This window comes from Sorex fumeus, unplaced genomic scaffold (genome assembly GCF_029834395.1).
Source record: "Sorex fumeus unplaced genomic scaffold, SorFum_2.1 ptg000035l, whole genome shotgun sequence".
Classification (NCBI taxonomy): Eukaryota; Metazoa; Chordata; class Mammalia; order Eulipotyphla; family Soricidae; genus Sorex; species Sorex fumeus.
The window spans coordinates 21,659,116-21,671,818 of record NW_026606092.1 but is presented as its reverse complement, the minus strand read 5'-3'; the positions used below and the strand labels follow the sequence as shown (position 1 = coordinate 21,671,818).

The 12,703-nt window shown below is 36.7% G+C and overlaps 1 protein-coding gene across 5 annotated transcripts in view; it reads right to left on the bottom strand.

The window, feature by feature from the left end:
- Positions 1–12,703, bottom strand: part of GTDC1 (glycosyltransferase like domain containing 1) — a 421,396-nt gene that overhangs the window by 203,329 nt on the left and 205,364 nt on the right. For all 5 annotated transcript variants that reach the window (XM_056117624.1, XM_056117626.1, XM_056117628.1 and 2 more), the window contains one exon: positions 11,641–11,814. In XM_056117624.1, the coding sequence (XP_055973599.1) occupies positions 11,641–11,814 (174 nt within the window). The remainder of the gene's footprint in view (positions 1–11,640; positions 11,815–12,703) is intronic.

The window sequence follows — 12,703 nt, the reverse complement described above, 5'->3', positions numbered from 1 at the left end:
CATAGTGTCAGGAATAAGCCCTGAGAACAGCTAGATATGCCCCACCCCAAACAAATCAACAAATAAAAACTTCTCTACTCCCTAATTCCATCAATATATCTTTATCGACATAAAATCACCCATTTCTTAATCTAAAATACCCACAAATGACTGTAGGCTAATGTCCAATTCCTCAACCTTAGTTCCCCTTTTCATTCTTCCTTATGACTTCTCCATTGAATTGGATCTGAGTTAATTAACCTCTTCTAGGACCAATAATTATTCAGAGCCGCAAATGTGTATGTAACTATTCTCTCTCTCTCCATAGTATGCCCTCTTACTTACCCTAAGCCACAGCTCCCTCATTCTCACACCTAGAAAAAATATGGCATTGCTGGGAACAGTATATTGGAGCCAAACAGTCCGGAGACCTTCTAACAATGTTAGACGTGATTATCCTTCTGAAATTGACTTTTCTTAGTTAAAAAATTAAGACAATAACTTAATGGTAAAGATAGAAGTAATAGAGGCCAGATCTGAATGCATATTTCTCATGTAGGGCAACTGAGTTTGAGCCCCGGCACCACAGACTTCCCTGAGCACTGCGAGGAGCAACCCCTCGGTACAGAGCCAGGAGCTGACCCTGAACACTGCCAGATATGGCACAGAAAGAAACAAAAAGAAACAAACGAAGCAATGGACACAAAATGCAGGGGGACATTGTTGAATGATAGTAATTTGTTACTTTAAAAAAAATATTTATTAGTGAAACACCATGAGGTACAGTTGTAGACTTACAAATTTTTGTGCTTGGATTTCAATTATTATCAAATCTTAATCTCTAATGCCCAGCTCAAATGTTTCAAACATATTTTCTTCTTGCTATCCTACACTGAGAAGAAGCACCTCGGTAATTATCCAAGCTCTTAATGTTAAGGATTGCATTTTGCATATCTATATATTCCAGAATACCTATATTTATCATACAAATAGCAAGCTTTTAATAAATATTTGGCAGAGAAAGTCATGAACAAAAGCTCAGAGAACTGAATTACTATTCAGTATATCTCATTGCGCCATTTAATTACTTACAAGCATATTTTAAAAACAATCTCCTATTAAGTAAAATCTTTTGTTAAATGTATTAGAGAATAATTCATTCTGGACACAGTAATTTTTTGGTAGTTTCTTAAAGCATGAAACATTCCCATCCACATCCTTTTTTTTTTTTTAAGGAGAAAGCATTCTAAAACACTTTCCAGTACTTTTCAAAAGAACGCTGAAAAACACAAATGACTTTTCTACAGATCACCCTACTCACCATCCCACACTCCAGCATCATGAAAAAGTAGCCAGCATGATCGATGCCAAGCAAATTTGGACAATAACCTGTGACCTTCCCTCCTGCTTGCACTCCACTAAATCATGCTATTTGACTGTTGCTTTTAGATAGCAAGACTTGAACAGTCCCAATCTTTATTTGAAGAAGTGACAAATTTTCAATCCTCAGATGTTCCATATAACTATAGGAACTTTCAGAATTCTGTTCTCTCTCATTTTTGAGGCTGGAGTCCTACATACTGATTGGAAGAGCTTGACACTAAGCAAAACGGTCATTATTGGTAAAGTTCGGAACATTTTCTGGGCACTTACATTGGCTGTAGGCTCAACTGGCACTAAGTCAGCACATTAAAACAATTATCATAATTCTCATAAATAGAAAGGGTCATTTTCCTGGTGAGAAAATAAAATCTCTGAGAAGTATACTCTAGTGTGAAAAGGGGCAATAAGTCGTAAATGCCAGGCTAAAAGCCTTGTAAAAGGCAAGCATGATGGTACAGCATGCAGGGAGTTTGCCTTGCATGTAGCTCACCCAGGTGGTTTGATCCTCGCCACCACATATGGTCCTCTAAACACTAGGAGTGATCCTTAAGCTCAGAGCCCTAAGCACCATAAGGTATGGCCCCAAAACTAATATATACAAAAAATCCTGTACATCATACTACTCATTCTCATCTTTCATTCAGCATCATCAAAAATAGGAAACTCCGGAACAAGTGATTTTCAGTGACATAAAAAAGTGGTCCCTTAAATTTCAAAAAATCTTGGACTCCTACTAATATGCACTGCACATGTACACAATCTTCATGTAATAAAATACCAGACATAACCATTTTTGCGCCTGCTCTAATGACCTTTCACTGAAGATCATTCATTGTGCTATGGAAAGTTTGGAGGGGAATAAGTGGGAAAGGATGTATATCTAAATGGATATTTTGCTAAATTCTTCTAACGACAACTTGAGTTTGTCAAGTGACATGAATCCCATTTTAGAAGCTTCACTCCATGCCTCCCTTTGGCTTATGTTACAGACTCTAGACAAATATGTGCTCTGGTCTGCAGCCTTTGCTTTCTTCAATATCTCTTAGGATGGACGTCTGAAAATCTACAATAAAACTTATTCAAGTCTCGAATGTATAATTAAGCAAAATTTCATCTCTAATTGAGAAAAGGGGGAAATCAATATAAAAAGACAATTGTGATTGCTGCTCTGAACCGTTGGGGATTTGAATGTATTGGGAATCTGAACATTTGGGGGAATTGAACACCTTGGGATTTGAATATTTGGGGGTGTTTGTGGAGACAGTATCACATGAATTGATGAAACTAGCTTTTGCACTTAAGCATTAACATGGATGCTAATTAAAAAAAAAACTCTGAATAATAATTTGATATAGGTATCTGCTGGCCACCAAAGGTATTACAGAAATAGATGAACCCAAACTTCCTGTTCTTTATAAGGAAAATAGGATGACACCACTTATAATGTAATCTGAGAGATCAGCATTGATATGAAAATTTCTTGACAGTGAATGGTGTTAAACATTGGAATGCTTATCAGGACATTTTTTTAGAACAGTAATTCTATAAAAACATTTTAATGACATTCAAAGGAAACACATTTTTGCATTCATTTAGAAGAGCCAAAATAATTGTTAGCAAATATGGATCTGTTTAATTTGTGAAAGCAAAACTTTTCTTCTTCTACTTTCAGGCCGAGATTAATATTCAAAAAGACAGATCCCACTCCATTATTTCTTAGAGCAAAGGCAATTGTTTGACTAATACGTCTAACACTAATACTTTCTCAAAATATCTGACAAATATGACCACATGGGGTAAGAAGATTAAGGTGTTTTCTGGCATTCCTCCCCCCTCCCCCAACCTTAGAAAAGCAGAACTTTTGAAGGCAGAAAACAAAAAGTTTTGAGTGGGGAGTCATGGGGGCTGCCTTCTGTCCTATCAATCTCCAAATTCTCAAATTACAGATCTGCTGTTGTTTGCTGACACATCTGCTTTGCAATGTAAAATAGTGTTTTCTTTAATAAGAATTCTTCAAAAAGCCCTTAGGCTCCTCGCCTTTGTTTGCACAGCCTGAGAGTTTTCATTTCAAGTTTTCACACTGTTTTTAAAATTCTCCATTTTTGTTTCTAAAATAGTTAGGCAAAGTCCATAACCCTCCGTTCTGGCTTCACATTTCAACTGCATGCAAAGGTAGAGAGAAATGTGCAAATTGACGTTTTCAGTAAATGAAATGATTCCAAATGACCAGCATTGCCACCTTCCCTGCACTGCTGTCAAGACTATGGGGAAAAAAGAAATCAGGGATACTTTTGACATGATCTCTATTCCCAGGATGCAACCCCCTCTGAAAGTCACAGGGAAAAGCCACTCTTGTTTATTAGATGGCAATTCTGACAACATGATAATTTGGAAGATAGGAATAGACAGTGAAATGATCGCAGAAACATAAAATTCTTTCCTAATCAGACAAGGTTAATACTTGATCTTCTCTGTACAGAATGGGACTGAAACTCTGATATTTCTCACACTATAGAGAGTGCATACTTCAAAAGCCAAACCTGAACTTCTAAGAACGTAGTGTCCATTCCTTCACTCATTAAAAAAATAAGCAGAGTATTTTTTGAAGGACCGCCAATGAAAGCACAAATTCTGGACTTTTTATATCAATTATGAGTAACCGTACTGCAAAAACTTTAAAAGTTTTCATAAATATTAGGGGACCTAGACAAGTGAAAATTATATACAAGTATGTAGCTTAGCAGCTGAGCATTTATCCTTACACCTTTACTAACGCTAAATGGGTTTTTGTTTGGTTTGGTTTTGGTTTTCTTTTTTTTTTTTTTGCTTTTTAGGTCACACTTGGTGATGCTCAGGGGTTACTCCTTGTTTTGCACTCAGGAATTACTCCTTGCGATACTCAGGGACCATATGGGATGCTGGGAATCCAACCCAGGTCGGCCGTGTGCAAGGCAAACAACCTACCTGCTGTACTATCTCTCCAACCACAACTAAATGTTTTCTGAAACAGAGGATATTCCTTTGATACTCTTAACTCAAGGTTTCCTGATAGAATTCTTTGGGAAGACATGATTTTTAAAAGATACAGGGGTGACAGTTTATAGTAAAGTGTATTTCTATAACACATTCTTCTGAGATTAAATTTTGTTTGGAGCAAGTATACCAAGACCATAGATATTCTCTTAGTATCAAATCTTGCAGGCAGGAGAGATGGTGGAAGACTGGTACAGTATATTCCGCCTTCGTAGCTAATATGATGAGTCAGGAAATGCACTGTTTATGCTACAAGCATATAGAGGCAGAGAGCTTGCGTAAAGGAGCAATGTGTAAAGTTGAGAACTGCACAAAAGTCTAGAAACACAGAAGGCTTTAAAATTTCAAAAAGTTAAGAACTGCACAAAAGTCTGTAAAAATGAAATTCCTCAGATACACCAGGGTCTCTTTATGACAGTTACATTATATATAGAGTGGAAAGTATTGACTTCTAACCAATATCTAGCTTAGTAGTTTATAGGATTGCTTCCTTTTTTTTCTGTTTTCCATCAGATGCTCATCTAAAATGTGCCTTCTTGAAATTTGCAGTAAACTTTTCTGAACTTTCAATCTAACATATATCTTATAACACAGAACAGTCTTCCTTTGCAATATGTCTAAGTTGGAAGTCTTTATCTTTTGGTATGTTACCAACTGAATGCTTGTGTTCTTTCAAATTTTATGTTTAAATCTTAACCACCAATATGATGATAGCATTTGTAGGTGAGGCCTCTATGAAGAAGATTGCTCCCAAGAAAACAGCCTTTATAAAAAAGGAGTTACTTCTGGTTACTCCTGGTAGCACAGCGGGTAGAGTGTTCGCCTTACAAGCGGCCAACATGGCCGACCCGAGTTCGATTCCTCCGCCCCTCTTGGAGAGCCCGGCAAGCTACCGAGAGTATTCGATATGCCAGACACAGTAACAACAAAGTCTCCAATGGAGACGTTACTGGGCCCGCTCGAGCAAATCGACGATCAATGGGGGGGGCCTTTACCTTTAGCTTTACTCCTTATAAAAAAAGGATTTAAATAGTCTCTTTGAATGAGGAAGTAGACACCGAATCTACCAGGACCTTGATCTTGGTCACCTCAGCCTCCAGAACTGGAAAAAATAAATTTCTGCTGCTTATTTCACACCACCTAGGATACTATGTTACAGCAATAATAGGCTAAGCTGCGTGGAATAATATTGTTGAGAAGTATGTTTTGCTGACCAAAAGAACTTCAGCATTGAAGGAGCTTAGTGTAGATGACCCAACAGAAAGAGGATATTTGGTCAATCAGGGATATCTGAGAAAGATTGCTTATTCAAATGCCCTCTGGTCACAACTGCATGAAAAGGGTGTTGTATGTTCACGGTATGTTTGTATGTTCTTTGTATGTGCACGAAAAGGGCTTTGTGTGTCCTCGGAGTAAATATGGCTCATGTCCATCTGGAATAAAGAAGGACAAGTACCTTGATTTGCTGTCATTTACAATTTCTGACCAAGATGGGCAATGCATTTCACTATATTGTTAAACAAAATTTCCTGGATAGCATTTCATCTTATCAATAAATCACTTAATCAATTCTTTAATCAGATCGTTCAAAGTCATTCTTTAGATGTACAAGCTGTATTAGCAAGGACAAAACATCTGCAGGGGTCCCCAGTGTACAGAGTTACCTGCCCTGGCAGAGAATGGCTCCAGCCTGCTAGGCTTTTTCAATTCTCATATATTCTTTTTTAATAGCTTATCTCTTCTCTCCCTTGTTGTCAAGCTGTCTGTCAGCTGTCACATTTTACTGCTGTCAGTGAGCTGCCTTTATCACACCCCCAATTTGATGTCGCTAATCTGCTGTCAGCTGAAAAATAAGATAATCAAGACCTCTGAAATTGTACTCACAATAAATGGTGAGTGGAGTATCGGATGAAGATTTGAGATATGAGTTCTGGTTCCTACTCTGTCTATATCTAGCTGTGTGGTTGCCAGAAAACAAGTAACTTCTCTGGGTCTTGGGGCCTTTCCTTCTAAATGAGGAGAAGAGGAAAAGGAGAGAGGGAAAGAGGGAGAAAGGGAGGAAGGCAGAGGGGTGGTATAAGAGAAAGTGGGGTCTGGGAGGAGACATAGGTAAAGGTAAAGGCCCTCCCGTTGATCGTCGATTTGCTCGAGTGGGCCCAGTAACGTCTCCATTGGAGACTTTGTTGTTACTGTGTCTGGCATATCGAATACGTCACGGGGAGCTTGCCAGGCTCTGCTGTGCGGGCGAGATACTCTCGGTAGCTTGCCGGGCTCTCCGAGAGGGGCAGAGGAATCGAACTCGGGTCGGCCATGTTGGCCGCTTGTAAGGCGAACGCCCTACCCGCTGTGCTACCAGAAAAAAACTTAAAAAATTTTTCTGTAATTGAACATACTGCATAACGCCACAATACAGTGAAGTATCACTGATCCTTTCAAAGACACCTTTAATGTTTAAGTCACCACTTTATTGAAGTTGACTCTTCTGACTTCACTATTGATCACCTCCTCAAGTATCTTTCCCTAAACAATCTGACCTCCTGACTCGTACCTTTCCTTCCTATTTTATTCTTGGGCTCTTCCTAAACTACCAAAGTGTTAAGAGTTTTAAAGGGCATTTCAAAGTTAAAGATCAGATAAATGATGAAAGCCTAGCACCAAGCCTGAGAGGCAATTACCTGTGTCCGAGACATCCAGGTTAGAATGTACCATAGAGGCTGAGACAACAGTACAGTACTGTACAATATTACAATAGGTAGGGCACTTGTCTTGCATATGGATAAATCAGGTTTGATCTCCAGCATACCATATGGTTCCCGAGTCCTGCCAGGAGTTATTTCTGAGCACAGAGTCAGGAGTTAGTCCTGAACACTGCCTAGTGTGCCGCCCCCCCAAAAAAAATACCCCAAAACCCAGAATGTATCACAATGTGTCAAATGCTGACACTATGTTAAGAGGAGGACTTTAATTTGACTACAAGATATACCTGGTCGTGAGACTGATGTTATCAGTACCCTTGACCATAAACATTTAGTGGAATAACTGTAAGAGGGAACAATGAGGATAACATTGGAAACAACTGTGTAAACACTGCTTCCAGGAGATTTTGCTATTAAAGAAAAGAAATGAGGCATTGTTAGAAAAAGACAATGACTCAAGTAAATTTATTTCAGAGATACAAGTAAAATTTATTTCAGTGATACAAGTAATGTGTATGTATAAATATATACATACATATATACGCATGTGTGTATATACATATACAGATCATATACATATACGTGTGTGTGTGTGTGTGTGTGTGTGTGTGTGTGTGTGTGCAGAGAGCACTCCTGGAAGTAGTTGGGGAACATATCTATGCTGAGGATCAAGACTGCAGTGTGAAGTGTGCAAGACATCTTCCTTAGCCCCTGTACTATTTTTGCAGTCCAAGAGCAAGAGTCTTTATGCATCTACGAAAGATGGGCTCACCAAAGAAATGGTACCTCATATAAGAAGCCAGATATGGTCATCCATAGGAATGGATGTAAAGATAGAGAATGAGTCTCCCAGAAGCACATACCTTGGTATAATCAAGAAAACCAGTGTGAAGAAACTCTCTGCATGCTTCTATTTTTCAGACGTATTTGAGAGTAAAGAAGAAAGATTTAGCATTGCAAGTTTTAAAAAGAAAGGAACTGCATGATTAGTTACCTAGAAAAGAAGAAATGTGGTATTCCTGTCAGGCAATTGAGAGGCATCTGAATTTGAGTCATGAATTTAGAATAGGTTAATAAGAATGGCTAGAAGATTTTCTAATTAAATGTAAAATAAATGATGGAAAAATTCGAGAGTAGAGGCTGGAGATATATATCAGGGGTAGAGGGCATGTCTTGCAGGCCTGAGGCCCTGGGTTTACTTGTCCTACTGAATCAAAGAAATGTGTAAGAAATAGATGAAAGTGAAGAGCTGCCTTGATCAACAGATTCTAGGTGAAGCGAAAATTCTGAGACAGGATGATAAATAAACCACACTATTGCCATTAGAAACCAATTTTGGCAGAATATATCTCTATTTTCAGGTATTGATTTGGAGGAAATGAAAGGAAACATACTCCTTTATATTCAAATACAATTATGTGCCAGGTTATATATAATGAAAGTGGGAGAATCAATATAAATTCATCTTTATTGGGAGTCAGTTACATACCAATGAGATGATAAAATCTACATAATCACAACCATTAAATACACTTGGACAGGATAGAGAGGTGTGGTCAAGACTCAAACCACTTTCATGCAACTACAGTGCTTAAGAGTTTTCCCATTCCAAAGTATTCGCTATCACATAATGAAATATTTTCAAAAGAATACTCTTTTTTTGCTGCTGGTCTTTGAGGATGACGCCAATACATGTAAGGAAGGTAATAGGCAACAAAGAGCTAAGGGGCGGGAGAGAAGACACAGAGGTTAAAGCTCTTGCCTTGTAAGTGGTCTGCCCTGATTTGATCCTCAACACCACATATAGTCCCCAGATCAGCACCTGCAACAGGGGTTATCCCTCAGGAAAGAGCCAGGAATAAGTCACAAGTACTTGAACCCTTTTGTGGCTAAAACCCCTTTCCAAATGAAAATAAAAATAAAAGGGTCTAGCGAGTACAGCGAATAGGGCACTTACTTGCCTTGCACATACCTGACCCGGGTACAATCTCTGGCACACTGTATGTTCCCTGAGCCCTGCAGGAGTGATTCCTAAATGCAAAGCTGGGAGTAAGCCTTGAATACTGCCAAATGTAGTCCCCAAAACAAAATAAATACCAAGTACAACAATCCAAATATTATTTAATTCCCTATGTGACATTCACACTCTGAGTTTAATAGTTATCAACTTTCTAACTCCTCATATATTTTGCTGAAGTACATTAATTATTCTTTTCTTATTAATAACTATTATAGCACTGAATATTATTTTACACATTGTATTGATAATTTAATTGTGCCTTATGCTACCTTTTCCTTAAATCACTTTCTATGATCAAATGATGTTTTATATGGCAAAAGATAATAATAATTAAAAAGCTATTTTGGAGGGAGCTAGAAAATAGGGTGTTTGTCTTACACATGACTGACCTGAGTTCGATCCTCAGAACCCTATATGGTCCCCGAGCACTCCAGGAGCAATCCCTGAGTGCAGATCTAGGAGTCAATCCTGAGCATTACCAGGTATGGTCCAAAACCAAAATAAAACAACAAAGAAAAGTTGTTTCATTTTTTTTTCAAATCATGTTTTTTAATTGTCTTTGGAATTAGTAAATATTTTCGACATTACAACAAAATAATACTATTTTAAGTCTTCAGGCATTGGAATGATTGTCACTCATGCAAATAATCACTTACTCTATATGAGTTTGGGTCAGATAAAGCAAGTTAGCACTTGAAAATAATTCAAATAACACTCTGGGCTAAGACCTTGCTTATGAATATTATCTTGGTCACAATGGTTTTTAACCATCTACCATTTAACTAGATTTATTTATGGTAATACAGTCCAAATTAAAAAAGTATTTACTTGCCACAGGTATATTTAACATAAGATGCTGTAGGAATATATGAGATACAAATGAATCTTTATTACACCATAATTTATTTGGCATTCTATAGTACCAATATTTGTAATGTACTACAGCCAACTATTTACTTAAAGATAAATATTTTGTCTTCAAACTTTATGAAAGGAACATACGACAAAGATGCTCATATTTTTAAAGAGTTAAAACTTAAAGATCAACTTTACGCTTAAAGTTCAAAGCTGTATTCTAGCTAATCATAGATCTAAGCTACATTTTTTTAAAAGCCGATAATCTCTAATCACATGTAAATAAATTTTGTACATACGATTTCTATCACATTTATATATGCATCTATATACAAAAGTACCTGAAATCAACTGTGATCACAGTGCTATTAAGCTTTATCGCTTTCAAAGTAGTACATGAAGCATTCAGTGTTTATAGCCAATATCAACAGAGAAAGGAATCTTGGGAAGTAGAAGACTGAACCAAAAATCATAGTCAATAGTTTAATCTGGTCTATGGCAACATTCAGAAGTGTGAGGACAAACCAGTCTGTTTCCCTCGTTTCTGTTTTCTGACCTGTATGATATAAAGACACGGTGGTCTAATTTAAATTGTGTAATTCATTAACTTGAGTAGGCATTAGGCTGAGTTTTATTCAGTGATATATTAACTGGCAGGATATTCTAGGAGCCAGGGAAAAAGCTGACTGGTAGGGTGCCTGGCTTGCACATAAGATACACTGCACGCAGTAGCTACAGGTTCCATCCACAGTACTCCATGGTCTCCAGGCACTCAGGAAAGCAACCCCCAAGCATGACCAGGAGTTAAACTTAAATATTGCCAGTTTGGTCCCTGAGACAAATCTAAACAAACAAGAAAATTCTATTTTTAGAATAGTTTCAAAAAGAGCAGCATCTCAAGCTGGTAAACTGCATTTCCCAAGGGATTTATATTCCTGGTGGTAGGAACATTTTTTTTCTAGATTTAATCAAAAGTGTAAAGCAATTTTTTGACACACTCATTGCTAATTCAGGGTAAGGTCAGCAGCAACAGTAACCAAAAAATGGCCTTAGTAATGGAGCAAGAGAAAAGGCAGTTAGTGCATTTTCAACCCAATACAGATATTACTGTTTATTAAGACAATATAAATTGTTAAGAAGGAATAGAAGAAATGAAAATCAGCATAAGAAATGAAAGTAGTCTAAGTAGTGAAATTTAACAAATATTTACTTAGAATAGTCACTAACATATAAATGGATATAAGGTTAATGCAAAGGATGAGAAACATCCTTGAACTAGACACGAAGAAGCAAAACACTGAATCATCTGATAAAGACCATGTCTAGTTTTTTCAAATCAATTCCTGGTGCTCTAATCACAAATGTTCAGTAAATAGTTGCTCATTTAAAGAAGAAAAAGCAAGCTGATGCCACTTTTGTGGCAAACAAATAAGAGAAAAGAAAGGAAGTATTCAATATGGGAACTAACCATTCCATGATATGTTGAGCAAATGATATTTAAAATCTTAAAATAAAATAAAATCTTTGTCAATCACAGCATGGCACATAGAGTTTAATTCAGTCATTTACCATTCTCATGCTGAAAAAGCTACAGTTGGAAAAAGTTTACTGATTCATACACATTTAAAGAGCAATTTATGACACAATAATGAAAATCATGTCAAACATACTGACCTGCTCACATCAGGGAATTTGATGGGATAGTAAATAACCTGGCACTTAGGTCTGATGAGACTTTCCAGATCCTTGGGTCTGTGATCAGGAATCAGCTTCATAAATTTTCCAATAGAAGTAAGAAATGACTCCATATTAAAAACCGAGTTGAATACCACCACATCAGCCACCAGGCTGTAAAGGGAAAAATATAAATATAAATAATGAGTCTTCAAGTCAATATGCCTTGTTACTTTTTACAAGCCTAAGGTGTCTGTGCCACTCTACCTTAGGACTGTAAAAACTTTGCCTTTCTCAATGGTGCTTATCAAAATGTTATTAATATAGGTACATTATTTTCAATAATATATATCCAGAAAAAGCTGTACTAGTGCCACCAGGGAGAGGAATAGGAGAAAAATGAAGTAATTTAATGGGACCTGATGAAACTTCAAGCCGAAGTATATGTTTTCAACGTCAGACACTTTTTATATTAACAATAATAATAGAAATAGCAGAGACTTTTTCCTTTTTGTGGCCCACTACCCACATTGGGTTTCTACAGCAGACAGGTATATTATTTTTACACTGTATCACTGAAAAGAGAACATTTTTTAACTCCAATGACACTAATTTATATACAGTTGCTTCATACTAGAAAAATTTAAAAATGCTTATTTAAAATCTATTTCTTGTGTCAGCCTTTGCTTCAAGAAGCTGTGTTTTTTTTTTAAAGTTCTGAGTCAAATAGGGAAATTATAAGGGACCTCTACAATAACTTATTTCACTATCCTTGGAATCATCAGAGAAGTAAAAAAAAATGGTGGAAAGAGATCTATAAATTTGTATCTGTAAGTACTACCAATTATATAAAGAAATATATTGCAAAGGATTATAACCCCATGTGTTTATGTTTTCTTCTAATTGAAAAAAATATAATACTGGCTTTTGTTTTAAACAGAGATACTCTGTTCATCTAGCATTTTTCTAAATATAATCTAAAATACACAGCTATAAGGAACTATGAAAACAAAGTTACATATAAATATTAGCAGTTTTAAGAACTATCTAATATTTTCTTTGA